The sequence below is a fragment of the Cyprinodon variegatus genome, unplaced genomic scaffold (assembly GCF_000732505.1).
Source record: "Cyprinodon variegatus isolate N-32 unplaced genomic scaffold, C_variegatus-1.0 Scaffold231, whole genome shotgun sequence".
Classification (NCBI taxonomy): Eukaryota; Metazoa; Chordata; class Actinopteri; order Cyprinodontiformes; family Cyprinodontidae; genus Cyprinodon; species Cyprinodon variegatus.
Genome location: NW_015150684.1, coordinates 61,204 through 82,176, shown reverse-complemented (window position 1 = coordinate 82,176; position 20,973 = coordinate 61,204). Strand labels below are relative to the sequence as shown.

The 20,973-nt window shown below is 41.2% G+C and overlaps 1 protein-coding gene across 1 annotated transcript in view; it reads right to left on the bottom strand.

Moving 5' to 3' along the window:
* Positions 1-316: 316 nt before the first annotated feature.
* noc2l (NOC2-like nucleolar associated transcriptional repressor) overlaps positions 317-20,973 on the bottom strand; it is a 31,979-nt gene continuing 11,322 nt past the window's right edge. Inside the window, exons 11-18 of the mRNA XM_015381323.1 lie at positions 19,222-19,333; positions 16,443-16,556; positions 14,215-14,316; positions 13,812-13,955; positions 5,413-5,526; positions 5,115-5,250; positions 3,584-3,673; positions 317-576 (exon numbers count right to left, since the gene is read on the bottom strand). Coding sequence (XP_015236809.1) covers positions 440-576; positions 3,584-3,673; positions 5,115-5,250; positions 5,413-5,526; positions 13,812-13,955; positions 14,215-14,316; positions 16,443-16,556; positions 19,222-19,333 — 949 coding nt within the window. The 3' untranslated portion in view covers positions 317-439. The remainder of the gene's footprint in view (positions 577-3,583; positions 3,674-5,114; positions 5,251-5,412; positions 5,527-13,811; positions 13,956-14,214; positions 14,317-16,442; positions 16,557-19,221; positions 19,334-20,973) is intronic.

Sequence of the window (20,973 nt, the reverse complement as noted above, 5' to 3'; positions counted from 1 at the left end):
GAGGCTGGAGCTGGCGCAGAAACAGAACAGCCTGTGTTGCAGCTTCACCACCTGGGCAGAGTCTTGGCACAGCATCAGACACCGCTGCCATCCTGGCAAAGCGCCGTCGCCGCGGGGCTCAACACCCGCCTCGCCACACCCTTCCTCTTGCCCGGCTCAAAGCGTCCACATAACAGCTCCCTCTTTCTTAGCCTGAGGGGAACTACAGGTGAGGACATGTGCAGAGGATGCTTTTCTCCTTTTAGGTGCTTTACCATCCATCACACTGCAAGTGATTAAATCTTCTAGTTAAAAAAAAGGAGACAAAGTACGAAGATAAGGGTTCATAAATGTTTTCTTGGTTAATAAACTTACATCATGATCGTATCTTTTCTGTACACATGAAGCAATACAAAATTTTAAAATTTGAAAGTAGAACAACACTGTGGCTAGGTCAAACTCAGTCCTCATCAGACAGCTGCAGATCTTCCACCACGTCTTCCTCTCCCTCTGCCAGTTTTATCAGAGCGGCAGAGGACAGTGGCTGAGGAGCCTTGGAGGCATTTTCATCCTCCTCTTCATCATCGTCTTCGTCACCTGGAAGACAAAGACAAGACCTTTATTATCCCAAACATACTTAGCTTAACTCTCTACAATTGTGATACATTTGAAAGTTTTCTAAATAATTTCCCATTTCTGACACCATGTATTTGGAATCAATACTCTGTGGGAATCAGTGAATTGCTACATTTAAGGACGCATAAATACTTTGTTTACCCTCAGTTCTTCATCCAGTATTATGGTTAATACAAAGATTAATGATGTAGAACATTTAGTAAAACACAAAACCTGGTCAAACATGACATTTTCCAACACATTGGTGAGATTTAGTTGACAAAAGCCCTGCTAATATGTAATATTTAAAAGTAAATGATGTCTACCAAGATATAAATTTAGGTTATTCACGAGTGTGACAGTAATTGTGCAGACTGCTCAAGTGCTTCTTTCACAATTAAGTGTTCCAGTGTTAAAATGGATAAAGGCTCCATTAGACTGATCACTTTAAAAATACCATCTAGGTTGGCAGACATGAATGCGCTTAGCGCTGGCTGGGACATCTCAGACCTATAGGTAAATTCACAGAGTTATTTGGTTCCTAAAAGTAGCTTCAGGCAGAGATTTAGTTCATTGCAGGATAAGTTTAACACCTGTGGGGGACTATGCACTGGAACGAGTTAAAAGCTTTAACGCTAAACATCCTTAGAGTCTGAATAACAGCGTCCTGTGGGATCTATAAGATTTAATATAGACCAAAAAATAAATAAATGGGCTTTTTTTGGATAAATCGGCAGAATTCTAGGTTTCCAAATCGGTCTTTAGATACGCAGGGTTATTTGGAATCTAATAATTGTTTCTTACTGTACCCATACGTCCTTCTGTTTTCCTCTACATTGGAGTTGTGTGCACTGACCTCCTGTCCAACACCCATGATGGACAGGAATGGAGTGGGTGCAGTTGGTCAGTCTCACTGCTAATCCCGTATCAGAGCAATGTTCTAGGTCAGGGGTCTCAAACCGGTTCCAGAAAGAGCCGTGTGGATCCAGGTTTTCTTTCCAACCAAGCAATGGCACACCAGACTCCATTCATCTCTTCAACTGAGTGCAATCTGAACATGACGACTTGACGAGATGAATTGAGTCTGGTGTGCCATTGCTTGGTTGGAAAGAAAACCTGGATCCACACGGCTCTTTCTGGAACCGGTTTGAGACCCCTGCTCTAGTTAGTCTAATTTGCTGATAAGCCAGTCATCATCATGAGCCAGGAAATCTAGTGATCCCCAAAAAAGCATTCCCTCCTAATTAATTTCCAACATCCTCCAGCAGAGCCAAGGCATCCATATAGATACGTGGTGTCATAACAGTATTTAGATGTGTTTAGCCATCAGTGTGAAAGCCTCACAACAGGGATGCATCGCTCTTGTGATCATTGGGAGGAGAAATGTGAATGTCAGAAAAAGCTTAGATATTTCAAACACTTATTTAGAATTTAAGCTGGTTTATGAACCTTTTTTATTCAGTTATGGCTCTGCAGTGTGAGCATATATCAAACTGTGCTTTCTGATCTAATAGTTAATCTACAATTTAAGTTTCCTATGAAGTAAAATTAAATGTCAGAATTATGAGGCGACCTGGTGGTGCTGCATGCCAACAGATGACCTGTACTGTATCTGGTTTGTCACAAAAATCATTTGAAGTGTCAAAAGGACCAGTAACCTCTGCTGCTCAACTATCACCACAAACTCTCAAGCCAAGAACTGCTTCCTGTCCGACTTCAAAATAAAGGCATGTTTCTACTTTCCTAAGTTAGGCTGTTTTATAGCCTGGAGGTGACTTCTACACTCAAATCAGCTGACCAAGATACAGAGAGACAACGGCTAATCACATCTAAGGACACAAAAAATTATAATGGCTGCAAAAAAGGCTTTATGTTTTTAATGGCGGTAAATGTAGCTCATCTGGTAGAAAACTTTTTGTCATTTTGTCTCCAAATAATAATAATAATAATAAAAATAATTTAACTTTATTAATCTGACACAGGAGAAATTCACCTCTGCTTCTAACCCATGCCCTTGGGGAGCAGTGGGCTGCCACTGTGCTGCGCCCGGGGAGCAATGTAGGTTAAAGGTCTTGCTCAGGGACCCAGAGTACAGGCTGTGGGGATTGAACCCGGTACTTGCAACCTTCTCAGAGCAAAACGCACTGCTCTAACCACTAGGTCACCCCAATGATTATATCAAGGCATCAACTACAGAAACTTGGAAACACCCTGAGTAAACCTGTTATTATCGAGACATAACAGCCACATAATAATTCCCTTTAATTGATTTTTTTAGCATGTTAACATGAACTGAAACCTTAGCAAACTGGAGTAATAGGTCAGGATCAGCTCTACTGCATGTAAATGTCAGAATCCTATGTTCTGTTCACTATACAAAGGAATTGAGCTTTTATTTTTTGTTTTTCCCCTGAAAACCTTCTCATAACATTGCTTTAATACATAATGCAGTTAAGATTCATCAGTTTTTTAATTCCATTTCTGTTTGATATATTTTTACAATTTCTATTTTAGTTCTAATTGCAGATATAAGTTGTGTTTGACCATGGAGACATCGGAAACACAATGTAGACACAATATTATATATATAATATATGTAAGGTTGTGGGCTAAAGATGGCCGCCCTCAATCTGCATTGTATTTGAGTCCCACTCAGCTGGTAGGAGTCCCAATAAAAGTGTCTTTAATGATTCTGCTAAAAAAATAAATTTTCAATTTTGGGTTCCTCCATAATTACGTATGGAAATGAAAGGCTTTTTTTTTTAAATCTATAGTTTTTATATAATGTATTCATTTGATTTTTACATATATTTATGAAGTGGTTAACTAAGTAAATATACAAAGTTTAGTTGTTTATTTTATTGATGAGGAACAAACATTTGTCTAAAATGAACAGTTTTAATTATAAAGAAAAATATTTGGTTTAAAATGTCTTTATCCTTAAAAACATAGTAAAATGAAATTGTTTGGGAAGTGACATGATACAGACCTGAGTCTCCTTCCTCCAACCCTTCCTCATCGCTCAGGTCAGAGACATCCTCATCATCATCATCCTCAGATTCCTGGTTGCCCTTCTTACCTGTGAGAAACAAGAAAAAAAAAACCATCAAAAACACAGAGATTTTTGTCTCTGCTTTCTTCCCTCAGATACTCCTGAGCTCGCACTCCTGCATCTGTGACGTCTGAGGACTTTGGAGACGCGGATATGTGGGCCAGGTATCAGAGGCAGCTGGAAGTGTCTATTTCCTCCAGAGATGGAGCTGAGAGTCGATTACAGGCGGTGGCGGCGCCGCTGCTGCTGCACAAACACCCATGACAGTTTACTACCGGCAATTTCAGACATCTCCTGCTCAAGGCCTAAATATAGCAAATGAAGATAGCAGACAGGTTCCAGAGCTACAATCAGGACGGCAGAGGCAGTGCCTGTGTGAAGTTTGGAGTTTTTCTGAACTTGTCCTCAGAGGAGATTGTGTGTTTGTGTGTGTTGTCTCGCCAAAGGGACAAACTGGGGTCCAAGGGCTTTGAAGTTAGGAGCGTGATGAAGAGGCTGACGTTGTGATGGAAAGAGGCGAAGCAGAGCTGCTGCTTTTTTTGTGCAGCTCCACACACGCAGAGAGATAAACAACATCTATTAAAGCATCAGGTAGCGCTCGGCTCCCGTCTGAATTAGAAACAACAAATGTGCTCTCAGTCTTTGAGGCTTGCATGCTGCACGCAGATTTCCGCAGCGCTGCCTCAAGAGCTTTGCCCCAAGATGACCTGGATGACATATCACCGCCACATGCTGACAGTCTGAATCATCAGCCCCCTCCTCTCCCTCTCTCTCTCTGCTGTTCGCCAGACCTGGACTGGACAGCGCCGTGGCTGTGCAAATGGAGAAAAGTCACAGGGGAGAGAGAGGGAGCAGCCACCTCTGGTTTGAATTAGGACCCTCCCCTGCTGGGATGCAAGTCTGTACTTCCTGTTTTGGGGGGGGGTTCAGCTGTGTGTGAGAGCTCTCAGGGTGTAGGCGCTTGCCGGCAGCGGCCCATCCGTTTGTGGGGGCTCTCCCTACAATGAAGACCAGATGCAAAAGAAAAAAGGAAAAGATAAACCCTGCAACAGCCGCCTCCTTTCCTCTGGAGGGATTTTTCTGCTTGCAGCACGTCGGAGTCCAAAGCTGTGAAAGAGGGGCTGCAGCTGCATGTGACCCGCAGACGACCCCGAGCTGATTGGGCTCCCTGCGAGAGGGAAACGGACCAACAGTGTGATAAAGCAGAGATTTTTCTCTTCAGATGAATTTAAGGGATTTAATTTCCACAGAAACAGCCTGAGAGGAAGTGTTTAGATGGTGTGACACGGTGATGGGCACCATATACCCAAACCTTTCCAGATAAAGGCAGAGGAATTGGAGATAACTGTAATCACCTTTAAACCTTGCTTTCTAACTTGATGTGACAAAACACTGCCCCCTAGAGGGCAAGATCAGTAGTCTTACCAGAGCAAACTGGTGAAAATCCAACTGCTTCAAGTTTTCTTACTTTTGAATTTGAGTCCCAAGTCACTGTCGTCCGAGTCGCTGTCAGACTGGAACAGATCCTTGAATTGCTTTTTGTCCTCAGCCTTCTTCTCTTGGATCGTCTTCCGTTTGATCTCCGGCAGGTCCAGATCCTCCATCTTTATAATATTACGGAAAACAAGTCATATATAAAGATGGTGTTTTGATATTTCTGCCAGTGAAATGTTTCACAAAACTGTTTGATGATCAGTAATTGCAAGCGACTCTGAGATTGACAGAGCAGAGGCTCATGTGGGTGGGGTTTTCCACAGGATAATTACCCTGTCTTTGCCAGAGATCTCCAGCTGGATCTCCTTCTCTCTCAGCTTCTTCCACTGGCTGTAGTATCTTGTGAGCGGAGTTCCCTCCTCCTTGGTCTGCTTCTCCCAGGCCGCCTGATTAAGAAAACACAACGAATGCACGTGTAAGGGAACCAGGAGCTTCACAGAATCTCTCTGAAGCGTTTATGGGGGTTCTCTTAGAGCCTCTCTTCCAATACGTTACCTTGAGCACCAAAGTTATAGCGACAAGCCATTTTATGTGAGGGACAAACAGAAAGAGCAAAACTCATGAAGCTTGTATTTGCATTCATTCCCCTTGACTTAATGCTTTTTAAAACAAATCTAGCCAAAGTTACAGCAGCGTGTCTTTGAGCTTCAGCACATCTATACACTGAGATTTTGTCAATTTAACGCAGTATAGCTCGAGGCTCAGTCAGTTTAGATGGAGAGAATCTGATCATTTCCAGATCTTGCACAGATTCACCACTAGATTAAGCTCTTTATTTTTATTTTCTTTCATCTAAAAGGCTCCATTTTATCTCCAGCTGTACGTATGGTCACCCTATAGAGCAAATTTACATGAAGAGCACATTCCCTCAACAGTTGCAAGCTAATTTGTGTTAATGGCGGCTGTAAAGTTACAAAATGATGAAAGCAGTCATGAATAAATACGAGAAACAGAGAACCGATTGCAGAGGGCTGAAAGAGGAGTCTTCTCCATCTCTTAGAGGTCTGGGAGAGATTGATTAGAGCCAATCACATTATCTGACCGACAAACCCAATAGTCTGCAGTTTGGTTCAACCTCAACACAATCTGCTGTGAAGCATTTAAAGACGAGAGATTTCAGGGTTTTAAAACATAAAACTAGTTTCGGTAAGCCAGCCGTGGATGCAGGCAGGGCATAATTAATTAGGCTCACTCTCAGTTTGGGTGGCATGTTAGTAAGCAGGGGGGCTGGTGCCCAGAGGGGGGCTGTGGCCTTTTCCACGGTGGCAGCAGCAGGGCTGTCCCCTCTCCTCCGCCTGTGGTGACACCTCCACTGCTGCCATGATGCCGGGAGTCGGCTCTGCCTCGACAGCCTCCGCTGAGCAGGGATCTGAGCCGACAGGCACTGGCACGGCGCCGCCCCGGTACACAAACACGCTTCCAACACAAAGCAGTCAGCTAGGAAGATTTAGTTAGAAGTCATTGCTGTAATTAATGTTGAGTCAACTTGACGCCTGGCCACATAAAACCACCCATGGATGAATAACTTTGTACATTTTCACCTTTTATTCCTAAAACAAACCCAAACAAAGCGATGCTCATTATTGCATACATGCTGCTATCCTAAAAGCCTGTTAGAGCTCAGAATAAATTCCTGTAGTAGCAGCCTTGCCTGCAGCTCCTTCCTAAACTACAGCACCACCCAGAGGAACAATCACATTTAACCGTCCGTCTGAACCAGAGGAAAGGTTCTCCATCTTCAAAGCTCGCCCCATCTCAGCCCAGTTTATAAAACACAGGCAGCTTAGTGTAAACTGAACTGTAGAGGGTTACATTAACACATTCCCTTTACGTTGGTCTGCTGCCACAGTTTGGTCATTTTATTTTGGTTGTTTTCTGTTAGAGATGAGTGTTAGTTGAGCTCCAGATGTAAAGTAAAATAAATGATAAAACAATCAATCTGTTCCGGTTTAACTCCAGCCTTTTCTCAGTGGTTAAACATTTATTTTCATCTTCGATCTCTGAGAAGTTACTGGGATTGGTGTTTGTTTAACCACTAATAAAATGTAACCAGGCACAAAGACAAACAAAAGAAAAACAAAAAAATACTTGGATTAAAAAAATAAATAAAAATCTGGTAATGCTGAATGTTTTAGCTGATGACAGATCAGTGAACAAAATAAATATAAACATTTCATACAGAACAGGTAGGAAGCACAGACATAATAGCTGCTAACAGGTATGCTTGATAAGTAACTAACTGATCATAGAGTGAAAAAATAGATCTTTCTCTGATCAGTGAAAGGACAATACTTAGCTTTACCACCAGAACACACATCCGAGCCCGTGACATCATCAATGACCCCGCACACCCCCACCATGGACTGTTCTCCCTGCTGCCTCCTGGGAACAGGTTCTGCAACAGCTTTTCCCCCGCTGCCATTAGATTGTTGAAACTCTAATCTAGACATCATATTTGCACCATCAACATGGCTGATTTTTTTCCTTTTTTTTTATAAGCCCTTTAAAAAGAACACAACTCCATATCCTACCACATTTTGCACCACATTTATTTATTTTTCACTGCACTGTTACAATAGGGAGCTAAACATTAGCTATAGGAAGCTAAATGTGGAAATGCAGAGCTGCTCCGTTTCATCCTTTAGGGCAGCGGTCCCCAACCTTTTTTGCGCCACGGACTGGTTATATGTTAGGCAATATTTTCACGGACCGGCCTTTAAAGTGTGGGGGGTAAATACGATCAAATAAAATTATACGACTGCCATAAAATTAAATACGAACAGCATAAAATAAAACTCACCATTATGTTGAATTAGTGAGAGACCTGAGCTTGTTTTTTTCCGAAACAAGTCGGTCCCATCTAGGCGTAATAGGAGACAATGACACACGAAGTGTGCTCCTAATGTCCTGTCTGCTCCGTAAATGCAGAAAATCCAGCTTGTACAGCCCGGTACCAAATGACCGACGGACCGGTACCGGTCCGCGGCCTGGTGTTTGGGGACCGCTGCTTTAGGGAACCGTTGGATTAGGAAATGTAAGGAAATTAACTGCTTCTAGCAAATGTTGTCATCACAAATATAAAATGCTAAAGACTGTTTAAAAAGACAATTTTTATAATTTATCATTTTTTAAATTTTATTTTACAGAAGCTTGTTTATCTATACCTTTTTATTCCCCTCTCTCTGCACAGCAACGCCACCTGCAGTTCTAGTATAACTATTTAATATGGACAGAAAGACTTCTTTCAGCATTGTTATAAAAATCAATCATTTAACAAAGATACCATGTCCAAAATAAACAATAATGGCTTTTTATGCAGATACAAAGCCCAATAATTGTTTTAATTCTTCCCTAGAAATCATAATCCTTGTAAATATCTCAGTTTTGTCTGAGTAAAACAATGAGGTGTGTGAGGAAAAAACCTTGGCTCAGGCTAAAGTAATCAATCCACCAACCTACTGATGAAGATCAAACTCAGTAAAAGGTGCTGCACACTTAAGAGCAACAGCTTGGGGCTTCAAACAAGAAATGTGGGACGGAAAGAATGAGGGCTCCTGATCAAAACCATCAAATCTGCTAATGTAGGCTCTGATGTTGGTCTGTGCTCCGCTCCAATGGCAAACAGCCTCTTCAGCAAATTAACCTCAGAAGTGACACGTGTTAGAACCCAGCAGTTGGTTTAAAGCATTTTGAATGTGACGAAAACTCAGGTGCCAAGCAGCTGATAAGCTGTGGGGAGCCGCAGCATGATAAACTGAAAAAATGACGAACCTTTGTGAAAGCAGGTTTTTATCACTACATTAAACCATGAATTACAAAACTCATTACAACTGCATCTTTGTGCGCGACATTGATGAAATCTGAAGCTTTAAAGGTGACTTGCATCATCCCCCTGCAGATTAATCCTATCAAGTTTTACTAGAAATGAAACTCTTTTTAAATGAAAGGTGTGAAGCATTAAGTCTTCATCCGTCTGAAACCACCAGCATTAAACAAATTAGCCTCTAAAGTTTCTCACACTTCGTCAGACAGCTGCTGAAGCGACAGTAATATCAGGATATCACCATCGCCCTCACAGAGCCACAGGTTTCCATATCTTGGGGTGAATCGATCTATAAATCACATCTGACCCGTTAACAACCTTTAAAAAGACTGACCTGCTGATTCCAATGCTTCATAACTGACACCAGCAGCTCTTACTCTTATTTTATTTGAAAATTATACATTTCCCTAAAACATGTTTTGACTGCACCTGTGGTAGGATGTTAATAAAACTGCCTTGCCCAAAGTTCTCCACAAACTTTAGATGATTGACAGCGGATGTTTTTCAGATCTTTGCTGAGGTAGATAAGACTGGCGGAAAATATTAATTTCACATTTAAAGAGGAATTTCGGGTTTTTTTATTTTTACATTGGGCCCTTGATTTTACGTTATTACACCATGTTCTAGTCACCCATATGAGTTTTGTATTATTTGGAGCCGTTCTGAAGATATTCTGTTAGGTTATATCCAAGTAACATCTTCCTATGGGCAACGAGTTGAAGGCACAAACTAGGGGTGTAAATAATAATCGTTTTGTATCGATGCATCGATCCAAGAGCCGACGATCCGATGCATCGACACGTCCGCAAGATAATCGATTAATGTTTTTTTTTTTTCCCTCCGGTCTATTTTTATCCATTTGCTCCGGGGCGTAACTCTCCTCCCTCCCTGCGGTGCCGCTAAACTTATTTTGCCCTCCTACCGCGCTTCCTGGTTATACTCTTACAGCAGTGTGTTGCAGCAAGCTTCACACAGACATTTTTAAATTATGCTCAATATTGAAGCGTGGTCTGAGCTACACGCTGTGGGTCTAGATACGGCCGAGGCGGCAAGGAAGTGGGGGCGAGTTTAGTCCGACGACGGAGGGAAAAAAGAGCGGAGATTCAGCTGGAAAAAGGCTCCCAGCGTTCTCGCGCACCTCGCTCTTCTAGCGGGTCAAACTTCACGAGTTGTTTTCCGCAATTTCGGTCATAAAAACAAAACAAGCCGGCCTCCTGTCTGGTGCACTGTTTGCGGTCAGCTACAATCTGGGAGAGGAGCAGCGAGCGTCTCTCAAGGGGCGGTGACGTCAACACTCTGGAGCCTTCTTCTTCTTCTTTTTTTTAATGGCGGTTGGCAAACAACTTATAGGTGCATTACCGCCACCTTCCAGAATGGAGTATGGACCAGACAAACTATTATATTCTCCCTAAAATACCCGTTCTTCTTAGAAAATTAAAAATACTACCAAAAACTACATCCCCAGATGACCTTTGAAACAATTCCCTTATATCTAGTTTACTTTTATTCCTGTCTAACTCTCTACACAACATCCCTCTTTCCTGAGTATATTTATTAAATTCTAAAAAAATATGTTGGACAGTTTCTTTGGAGCCGAGGTATTGCATTGAACTCATTACACTGATATTGTGCAGTATTTTTACAGTATTTTTTGATGCAACTTTTCTACTTCTGTTATTTGCTGTTGTTTCTAAAGAAAATGCATAACGATATTACAGCTTTCATTGATTTATTTCAAACTTGAAACTTTGTTTATCCTGTAAGGTGTAAAAAAAAAAAAATAATAATAATAAAAAAAAAATTAACCGATTAATCGATTAATCGAATCGAATCGTGGTGTATTCTTAAGTATCGAAAATAATCGAATCGTTGGGTCAGGAAATCGATACTGAATCGAATCGCCATGATGGATGTGATTTACACCCCTAGCACAAACTAAACTGTTCATAATTTATTCTTTATGGTTCGCCAGCATTGATAACATGTAGGTGAATCACTGTCCCCCAGACATTCGTGGTTATATTTTTTATATTTATATATTTTAAGAACAAAGCGGCGTGTGTATGACGTCATCCACGCCGGACTGGAGTTTTTTTTTTTTTTTTTCCCCAAAAAAAACTTTATTTAACCAATGTACATTACACCAGGCGGCTATGCTCTACCTCTTATATATTCGGCTAGCTAATCTGAATCGTTCAATTCCATTTTGAGAGCGAGATTATCTGTGGTAGTAGCACTAGACATCTTCCAGGCATGTGAGTAAAACTAGCAGCAGTTCAGCGGACAGGATGAATGAACGGTAGCCGGCGCACGCGGATGACGTCATACACATACCGCTTTGTTTTTAAACGATATAAATATAAAAAATATAACCGCGGATGTCTGGGGGAGGTGATTCGCCTACATGTTATGAATGCTGGCGTACCATAAAGAATAAATTATGAACAGTTTAGTTTGTGCCTTCAACTCGTTGCCCATAGGAAGACGTTACTTGGATATAACCTAATGGAATATCCTCAGAACAGCTCCACATGACACAAAACTCATATGGGTGACTAGAACATGATCTAATAACGTAAAATCAAGGAGCCGATGTAAAAAAAATGGCATTCCCTTTTATTACACTGCCTTGCCTAAAGTTCTCAACAATAAATAAAAACTTTAGATGATTGACAGATGATTTTCAGACCTTTGCTGAGGTAGATACGACTGGCAGAAAAGATCAGTTTCACATTTAAGCATCAGCCAACCAGCGTTTACCCACATATAAGGAAACTTGGACAGATTAAAGTACTGCAAATTAATCTACAGCCCAAAGTCACAAACGTAAATTATCATTTATTTTTAACAACAAGGTATTAATAGAACCATAGCATAGAATATAATTTAAGTAGTATCTATTTCTCATTAGTGCAGCAGAACATACAGTAGCAGCTAATAAAATGGTCCTTCCCAGTCAAACGCCAGCCGAATGGTAGCCCACTTCCCTACAACTCCCAGCAGAATCCCCTCCAGCTTCCAGTCTTTGGAGTGACCCCTCCTTCTCCTGGGCGTGCACATCTGACTCCCCCCTTTCACTTAATTACAGGGTCTGACAGGAGATGATGCTTCTCTTTAGATCGTAATTTCCACAAATCATAACAGAAAGAATATTTTAGTACAAAGATTAACAAGGAATTGTAGGGGACCAGCCAAGGACCCATGAAGGACAGTGAGGAAATTTTGAATGGCTACGACTGTAAATTTCCTCTAAACACAACTTTGAATAGTCCTGCAATTTTCCTGTAATATATCAGCCTGACAGATACGTTGTATTTGGTGGAGGACATGAACAGCCCAGCTGAGCCTCTGCTGTCGCACCTTAATTCTAATATATGGTTAAATAGCTGCTAGGAATAACTATTTCAGATAAACCAGCAAAAGCACAATAATACAGAGACAGATCCAATCAATCAGATGGCAAATAAGTTAGGCCAATATTATTGATTCTTTAAATACTGATTTCCTCTAAGCATACACAGACAATAAGAAAGAGGCGTGAGCCCAGCTTAATCAATAAAGGTACATATAATGTGACACTACAACCACAATTCAACTACATGCAGGTAAGGATGGAGGGTTAAAGTGGAAATAAAAAGATACAGTATGAAATAGGTGTAAATGTATAATGAAATTAATGTAAAATGAAATAATTAAATATACAATTTTATATCAAATACGTCATCAAATAATTTAATGTACCATTGAATCATGAATAGTAATATTAATTAATCAAATATGCCAATATATTATCAAATATAGCTCAAATTATGACATATTTTTATTCATTTACATATACCTTTCAATACTTCACTCTGTATTTATATACTTCAAGGTGTCTGCTCAGTAACGTCTTTAAATTATTTAAGCTATCAAATTCACTCATTAAACTGAGGGGGCGGGATTAGATCTGCTTCCATAGAAACCGAGATGTCTGATTGGCTGCTCATCACTGAACTTCTTCCTGGGTATTTTTTCCTCCTAAAGTAGAAATTATTTTTTAAAAAGTGATGAATTTAATTTACTGTGCTTTAGATCAGCAACTTTAGTCTCTATTATTCTTAGATTGGTCCTTAAGATGTTGATGAAAGTCTGCGTTAGTGGGCGGGGCTAGCACTGATTCTTGCTAGACCTCAGGAAGCTCCCTCATAAGCTTTTAGATATATTTCAGATCAAAGCAGCAACTTTAAATTCAGCTGGTGCTATTTAACATGCTTTTACTCTTATTAGAAAGAGTTTGCCTAATATACCTTGACCCAAAATCGCCTTTTTGACCATAAACCTGAATAATTACACCGCCTTAAATACAGCTGATGTCTGTGTTCATAAACCAACATGACACAAAATGCATTATTTCTACTTCAACAGGATTTCTTTGGTAGCCACTGCTGACCTCAGACATCCAGAAATATACTTGAAAGAACAGCAGAGGTTTTGTCTGCTCATTAGAATGAATGTGATACTGATACGCTATTGGGACTAAACTGGTCAAAATGCTGTCATAAAATGCCTCTAAAAAAAAAAAAAAAACAGATGGTAACTGAGGAAAAGAAAAATGTAATCTGAGCAATGAATGTTATTTTTTCAAGCATGCTTCTGTGATGCAACTTCAAATAACATTTTAATTCTAATTTTCGATTGACAAACTGATTGCTTTGATTGCAGTCTTGAACTATATGAACATGTGAAACTATGTTATTTTTAGCACTATTTTATCACTTTCCATCTCACCTGTATAACAGAGGACCACCTAACTCCAGGAAAAAGTCAAATTCTTATAAAATTTAATTCTCCTCCTTGTGTACTCACCACAGCTGCAGCATCAGCCACTCCGAAGGCGGCCTTCTGTCTGCGTCCTGTGATATAGCTGCTGTTCTCCTGTATCTTATCCAACAGCTGCCGCACTGGCTTGGAGTAATTGGCGACTTTGCATTCCTTCAGGAAAGCCTTCAGCTGCAGGGACATGGATGAGAGGAACCAAGAGAGGAAATGATCCTGTCACTGATGAGCCGCATTCAGGCAGAGACTTTTTGATGGTTTCCCCTGAGGGAGGCAGATTTAGCTTTCCTGAATCTTCCATACAGGACATAAACTGCTGTTGTGTTCTGCTACACTGCTTCTATACCCGACTGAATCTGTATGTTACTCTGTGGATTAGTGAGGTGTAGTTGTGCAGATAAATACGGGTAAATAGGTTTCAGATCTCGGTTACCTGCATGATTGTAGGCAGGGCGATCTCAGGGAAGCCAATAGAGAAGGCCTGGGTGTGGAAATATTCCAGCATCAAGTCATACAGCTGGTCAATCAGCCCATCCTGAAATTTAAAAAAAGAAATAAACAATTCATGTGTAAAAATATACCTAAAGTACTGTTCACTTGAAAAAGTACTTATTAACACATTTTAGACCGTTTACCTAGCAACACCACTGAATAAAGCTGGGTACTTATACAACTAAGCACTTAAGTTCTTTCATATGATTTTCATCAAAGCTAAACAGAAGATATTTTGCAGTTCAGAAAACCTTATTTTATGTAATATGATACTCAACAAATGTGGATGTATGCCGGTGTTAGGCATCCACAATGTGAGTATTTTAACCAAAAGTAAGCTGCTTTTTATTCAGTTCAATTCAGTTTATTTAATAATGATAATAATTAAACTTTATTGATATTGGAGAAATGTACCTCTGCATTTAATCCATCCCCTTGGGAAGCAGCGGGCTGCCATTGTGCAGTGCCAGGGGAGCAGTGTGGGGTTAAAGGTCTTGCTCAGGGGTCTGTGGGAGCGGGGCTTGAACTCAGAACCTCCAGCACCCAAGCGCAATGCTCTAACCATTAGGCCACCACTAATTATATAGCACCAATTCACAAAACGTCATCTCAAGGCGCTTTGCAATTCAACCAGATCATACAGTCAAATTGAAGTTTCCTATCTAAGGAAAACCAGTTGATTGCATCGACTCATTGGCAGGAAGGCAATCCCCCACACCAAGCATGTAGCGACAGTGGAGAGGAAAAACTCCCTTTTAACAGGAAGAAACCTCCAGCAGAAGCAGTCTCAATGTGACCACCTTTGATGAAATCTGCAGAGACCAACAGGGTTTTTACATAGTAAACTGCTAATGCTAGTCTGGTAGCCAGCGTTAGCATTTGAGTAATGACATTGGAGTAACTTAAAAAAAAAAATCTGCTTTAATTTTGATTGCATATTTTGAAAAGTCCAAGGAAATGGGTTCTCTTCTTTTTACCCGACCCTAATTTCAGCCTCTGCCTTTCATTGAGCTTTTACCAGACAGTGACAGCAGGTTTCCACTAAAAGTTTTGCTCTTTAATATATCTGCTACTTTTCACTTGAACATAGCTTTCCTCCTCAGTTTAGCTCCTTCTGCTTATGGCTTATATTACTGACAGAACAGGAAATGTTTTAGATAATATCATCGTGTCTCTGGGATGTTCAATTTAAATTTTAACACTGTGGTGCATTCAGGGCATCTGAATGCCATGAATTCAGATGCCCTGGTGCATTCAGGTCTCCTCATACACTAAAGGTATGAAATAAAAAAAAACATTGTAAGAAATGAATATAGCCAACCTTTATTTAAATGTAATTTGAACCAAAGATAATTTTGTTCCCCATGTTTATATATCAGAGTTTTTCTGTTTTTTTTCCTTCCTTTCTTGAAGGAGTCATCACGTGGTACACTACTTAAACTTTCCTTCTGAAATTGTCTACAATTCCTGTTTATAATATTTTGCATAAACAATTCATTTTGTTTCTCCTTTTCATAGCCTTTTTTCCTGCCATGGCTGCATAGTAGAATTTGACTTGGGTGTATGGACGTTTATGTGGGGGCTTTTCTGGTTTCAAAAGCAGGCCCACACAAAGAAACCCAAGCTACTTTCAGAACCCGGATTTCCAGGCAGGTTTTAATTGAAGCCCTAGACCAACCAGACGTATGAAAAAAAAATAAAATTCCTGAGTGTTGAAACCTTTAAAGCACATTATATAAAACCTGCATACATTGTGCAATAGAAATAAATGTGATTGTTGTTTAGCCTCTTTAAGGAAGCACAAGTCTACAATGACACAGCTTTGTAGCCTGCATCCTGTAATGAAATCTAGAGTTTAAGGAAGATAATTTCTATTTGTTGTGAGTTTATGTGGCGGCAGTTAAGGTGACAGCAGTACAAACAGTCCTCATGAGCGGAGAGCGCGGGGATAATCCCAGACAGTCGTGCTGCAATCCTCTTTGCTGCGGCACTCAGCTTGGCGACTCAGGGACAGTTTTAGAGCCCTGATGAGGGGCTGTCAGCACTGCCCTCAATCCCTTTCTCAACACATCCCAGGCTGTTTGAACTGCTCGTCTGATCAGCTGTTTCTTCTCAGAAGAGAGCAGAAATAAACACGGTCTATTCCAACTCGCTCACAGCAACACTCACCTTGTAGGCTTTCTCCATGAGGTTGACCTTGCTCAGCTTCAGGATCACTGCAAAGTTGATCGGTTTCTTACTCATTCGGCCTGGTTTCTTGTTGAAATCAACTTGCTGGAACATCTTTAAAAAAAAAAAGAAAAAAGCATGATCTCAAAAAAGACAAAAAAATAGAGCAAGGCCAGACGAAATACTAATCATGGTTCTGAGATTTAATATTTTTCTAGACATAGTGAGAATTAGCATCTTAAAGGTGCAGCAGGAGATTTTTTCTGAAATAAATGGTCCCCGTTACCACGCAAAATCAACAAGTAACCCCCACCAATCACAAAAGACAGTCCGTTTCTGACACGTCAATCACGGTCGTCTGCTTGTCCCTCCCCGCTGTGCGCTTACCCCGACACAAGAACGAATCCACCCCCAATGCTCGTCCAGGAGGCCATGGCAGGAAGCTAGCCCCTGTTATGCTACATTCAGCGGCAAGAGACCATTTTTTACTCCTTAACTGTGCTAGCTTTAGAAAATAAAAGGCGGAAGTTCTCCTTTAATTAAAATGAATAAAAAAGACAAGGTATGGTGCATCCTGGGTGTCTGGAAAAAGGATGTGTCAGCCTTTTCTGAGAGACAATGCATTCACAAAGTAAAATAAAATAATGACCCTGACAGGCTGCCATAGAAGCAAGAAGTCATTCTGTCAAACTTGTTGCTCATCTTAGGCGGTAGGTCCTAATTGCTTTTCTCTCCTCTATCATTTCAAAGATGTTTACATGATCAGAGGAGGTCCTTATTCTCCTTGTAGCGAACATACCTGCCATCTGTGTGCAGTGCTGTTCCAAACTGTAGCTGCCTTTAGGATTGGCAGCACTGCTGCCTTACAGTATGCCAAATGCACCATATCGTTTTACAAGACACTTTTTGTAAAAGCTAGTTTTTAAATTGTTTTATCAATGCTCAGCAGCCTGAAGTCACTCAGTGTATATTTGCTCATGTCCTACATTACATTTATTGGACAATCTCTTGTAGCTGATTGAGTTATTATGAACGACTATGATAAAACAATTATATGCAACTATGAATCACAAGGCGAAATTAAATTGCTTTAATCCATTTACTTCAATTTCAAAGTATAGTTTTCTTCAAAATAAGGGTTAATCATAATCAGTATTATCACAGCAATAATTCTGCAATTAAATATTTACTGCAGGCCGATTATGGGTCTTTGCTGTGACGCATAAATATGGGAAAGTCTTGCTTTTTTTTTTGTTGGATTCTAACCTTCAACATTAGTAAATGAAGCCTTAGCATATTTTACTCCAAAATGAATTACGGGATTAAGTAAGAGGTCGCTAGAACCATTATTTGCATAGCTGCTCAATGAAAACTGGAAATCAGTGTTTGTTAGGGAAAACCTGATTGGTTAATCTCTAAAATTTTTGTTGGTGTAAACTGTGGAGAAATAGTGAAATTTTCATCAGTTTTTAGCTTGTTCAAGTGTTAAAAACATACCAAACCCCTTTTCTTTGCTCTATGTGGACAGTTGGACAATAAAATGTATTAGTTTGTGGAAGGATATTGAAGATGATGTGTGGGCTATTGGTCTATGAGCTTTAGATTCCACATCTGCCCACAGTGTACAAGTGAAATCTTTTTTTTTTTTTTTTTTGAGAATCAAGCTATTTCTGACTCCGTGTGTGTGGTCATTAATGCTCTCTGCGTGCGCAGCAGTGCAACGCTCCTGGCCGGTGCAGTCTGTACAAACATAGGATGTGGTGGCGGTCTGTGGGGGAGCCAGAGGGAAGTGGGAAGGCATGGGCCAACCCTGGTGCGAATGTACACTTACACACACAGCTACAGAAGCAGGAAGCTCCAAATCATACACCCCCCTCGGAGAGTCGAGAACACACACAGGCACAGGCGTACGGGAGGAAAGGGGGCGCTTCTGCCGTCCTAATTAAAACTGCAGCAGCGCACCTCAGCCTGCCTTTAACAAGAGGAACAGCGAGGGAGAAAAAAAAACAAAAAAAAGAAAACACAGGAAGTGTTGTGCGTCACAAATAAACACAGCTTGCTTTCGGTGGGGGTCTTTGAGAGTGCGTTGGAGTGGAGGAATTAGGCCATAGGCAAAGAGGATGTGGTCTGCAGAGCGCATTAGGACCAGAGTGTAAACCACAACCATGCCTCTGTCACTTCGGTCAAACTGCTGGATGCACACTAACATGCACACGTAGAACCAGCAGTGACCACTCCCCGGTGGGCCGAGCCTCCTGCTGCAGGCAGCACACTGCTTCCATCCAGAAAAACCACAACTAAGACTCGCCGCGTGTGCAAAACACTTTGCAAACTTTCAGACGCCATGAGCACATGCGAGCATGTGATTAACACCTGACCTGGAGAAAAGGCTGTCGGTTGGTGACCCCCGATCAGGTCTGATAACAGAAAGGTGCCTCGAGCACAGCTCTGCTCCTCGACAGGTTTCCTCCCGAGCTCCTTCTGTTGTAGCCGTTGAGACCAAGATGCACTTCACATGTCGCTGGTGTTTTTCCACAGCAAACCACCGACGGAACATTTCATCACATCAAGCTTTTCACAGTTTCCATTTGAGACAAAGACAACCGACCCACGATTGTGTGATCAAGATCATCTCCAACATCTGAGATGTTAGCATTGGGTTTTGATAGTTAAAACCCAAGTTCCCACTGCTGGAAACATACTTTCACTGAACCTCTGAGGTCTGGATGGGGATTCCTGCGTGTGTGTGGGGAGGGGTGGGGGGGGGGGGGGGGCTTACCTCGACAAGGAAAGGCAGAACAGGCACAAAAGTGTTGGTGCTACTGGAAAGCAATGTGAGGGCTCTGCAGCAGTGCATCCTCAGAGGGTAATATTTGGCTGTTGGCACCAGTCTGGAAACAGAAAGAAAGATCATTGACGCCACCTGCTGTTGGCAAAAGGTGTAGCAACACATTGGTTCAACAATATGATGTTTCACTAGGGTGACCAGATTTCCTCTTTTTCCAGGATATGTCCTACTTTTCATACCTAAAAGAACGTCCGGAAGGGAATTTTAAAATCTTCCGGGATTTTGGTTGACTACAGTGCAGCAGAACCGAGCCGTAAGCTCCAGGGCTGGTCTGGGAACTCCGGCAGACAGGGGGAGGGAGCCCGCGGGGGACAGAGCGTCTGAACCTGACCCGGTGAAGGCAGGCGGGTGGAAGCATACCGTCACCAGGTCGGATTCGGTCACTCTGTCCCCGGCTGGCTCTGGACCAGCCCCAGAGCTCCTGGCTCGGTTCGAATGCCCAGTCCAGGTCCTACCCCCCAAAAAAGAAAAGTGTCTTCCTTTTCAGAAACCCAAATCTGATCACAATGTTTCACTGATAACAGCTTTAGAAGTTTGGTGACTTTTCAGAGGGAAACATGAAATTAACAACTTCCATAAGCTTCTCCCTCAAAAAGTTCTCTGTCATCTCCATCTTCACTGGGAGTGGGAGGCCTACTGGTTAGAGCAGTGCGCTTGTGCTCTGAGAAGGTTGCAAATACCCGGTTCAATCCCCACAGTCTGGACTCTGGGTCCCTGAGTGAGACCCTTAATCCCAGACTGCTGCCCAGGCGCCACACAATGGCAGCCCACTGCTCCCCAAGGGGAGGGGTTAAATACAGATAGGAAATTTCTCTGTTTTGAGATCAATGATCTTCAGTTATCATTATTATTATTATTATTAACCTGAAGTACAAATCTAATCATGTGGCACTTGCTGTATTTTTTACTCACTAAAATGTTATTAAGGCATCAAAGAACAACATGAGCAAACACAGCTGAGTATTTGGTAGGCTGAGCATTAAACCAATCTTTATGTTTCCTTTCAAAGTTGATTCTAAACTTTTAACACATCAGTAAATCTCCATCAGAAAACAAGTCCAAAAACAGAAATAAATTGAGAAAGGCTTGAGATTTTTTAGGTTGATGTGGAAACCAAAAAAAAAAAAAAACTGCTAAAACTGCTAAAAGGTGTCAAATATCCCAGCGAGCTGCAACAAGCTTTAGGCTGTAAACGGAAATCACTATAGTAGAAGGTTAGTTCTGGCATTTTACACACTTTTCATTATTACTGTTTTATCATAGGGGCAGCTTTATCCACCACCATGGGATGTAATAAACATACAGAAACATGAAAGAGACAGAAAATCTTTCATCCAAGAGTTCACTCAAATGATGCCTTCTGCTAGGGCCCTCTACAGGAAATGTGCAGAGGAAAACTCCATCTGAAGCTGGCCACACAACAGCAATGCAATAAGAGCCTGCAGTTATCGCAAACACTGACAGCTCAGGCCTCAGAATCGTTTAAAAAGACCAAGTCCCACCTTTATGCTGCATGTCGATTCATATGAAGAACTAAAACAATACGCAATCTGTATTATCCGCATATATGGCTGCATATTAGGGTTGTCACGATACTAAACTTTTCAAATCGATCTAGTTAGTCGTTAGCAGGTATTTGACGTGTTATGAGGTAAGATCATAAAAAAAAAAAAAGATTTAATT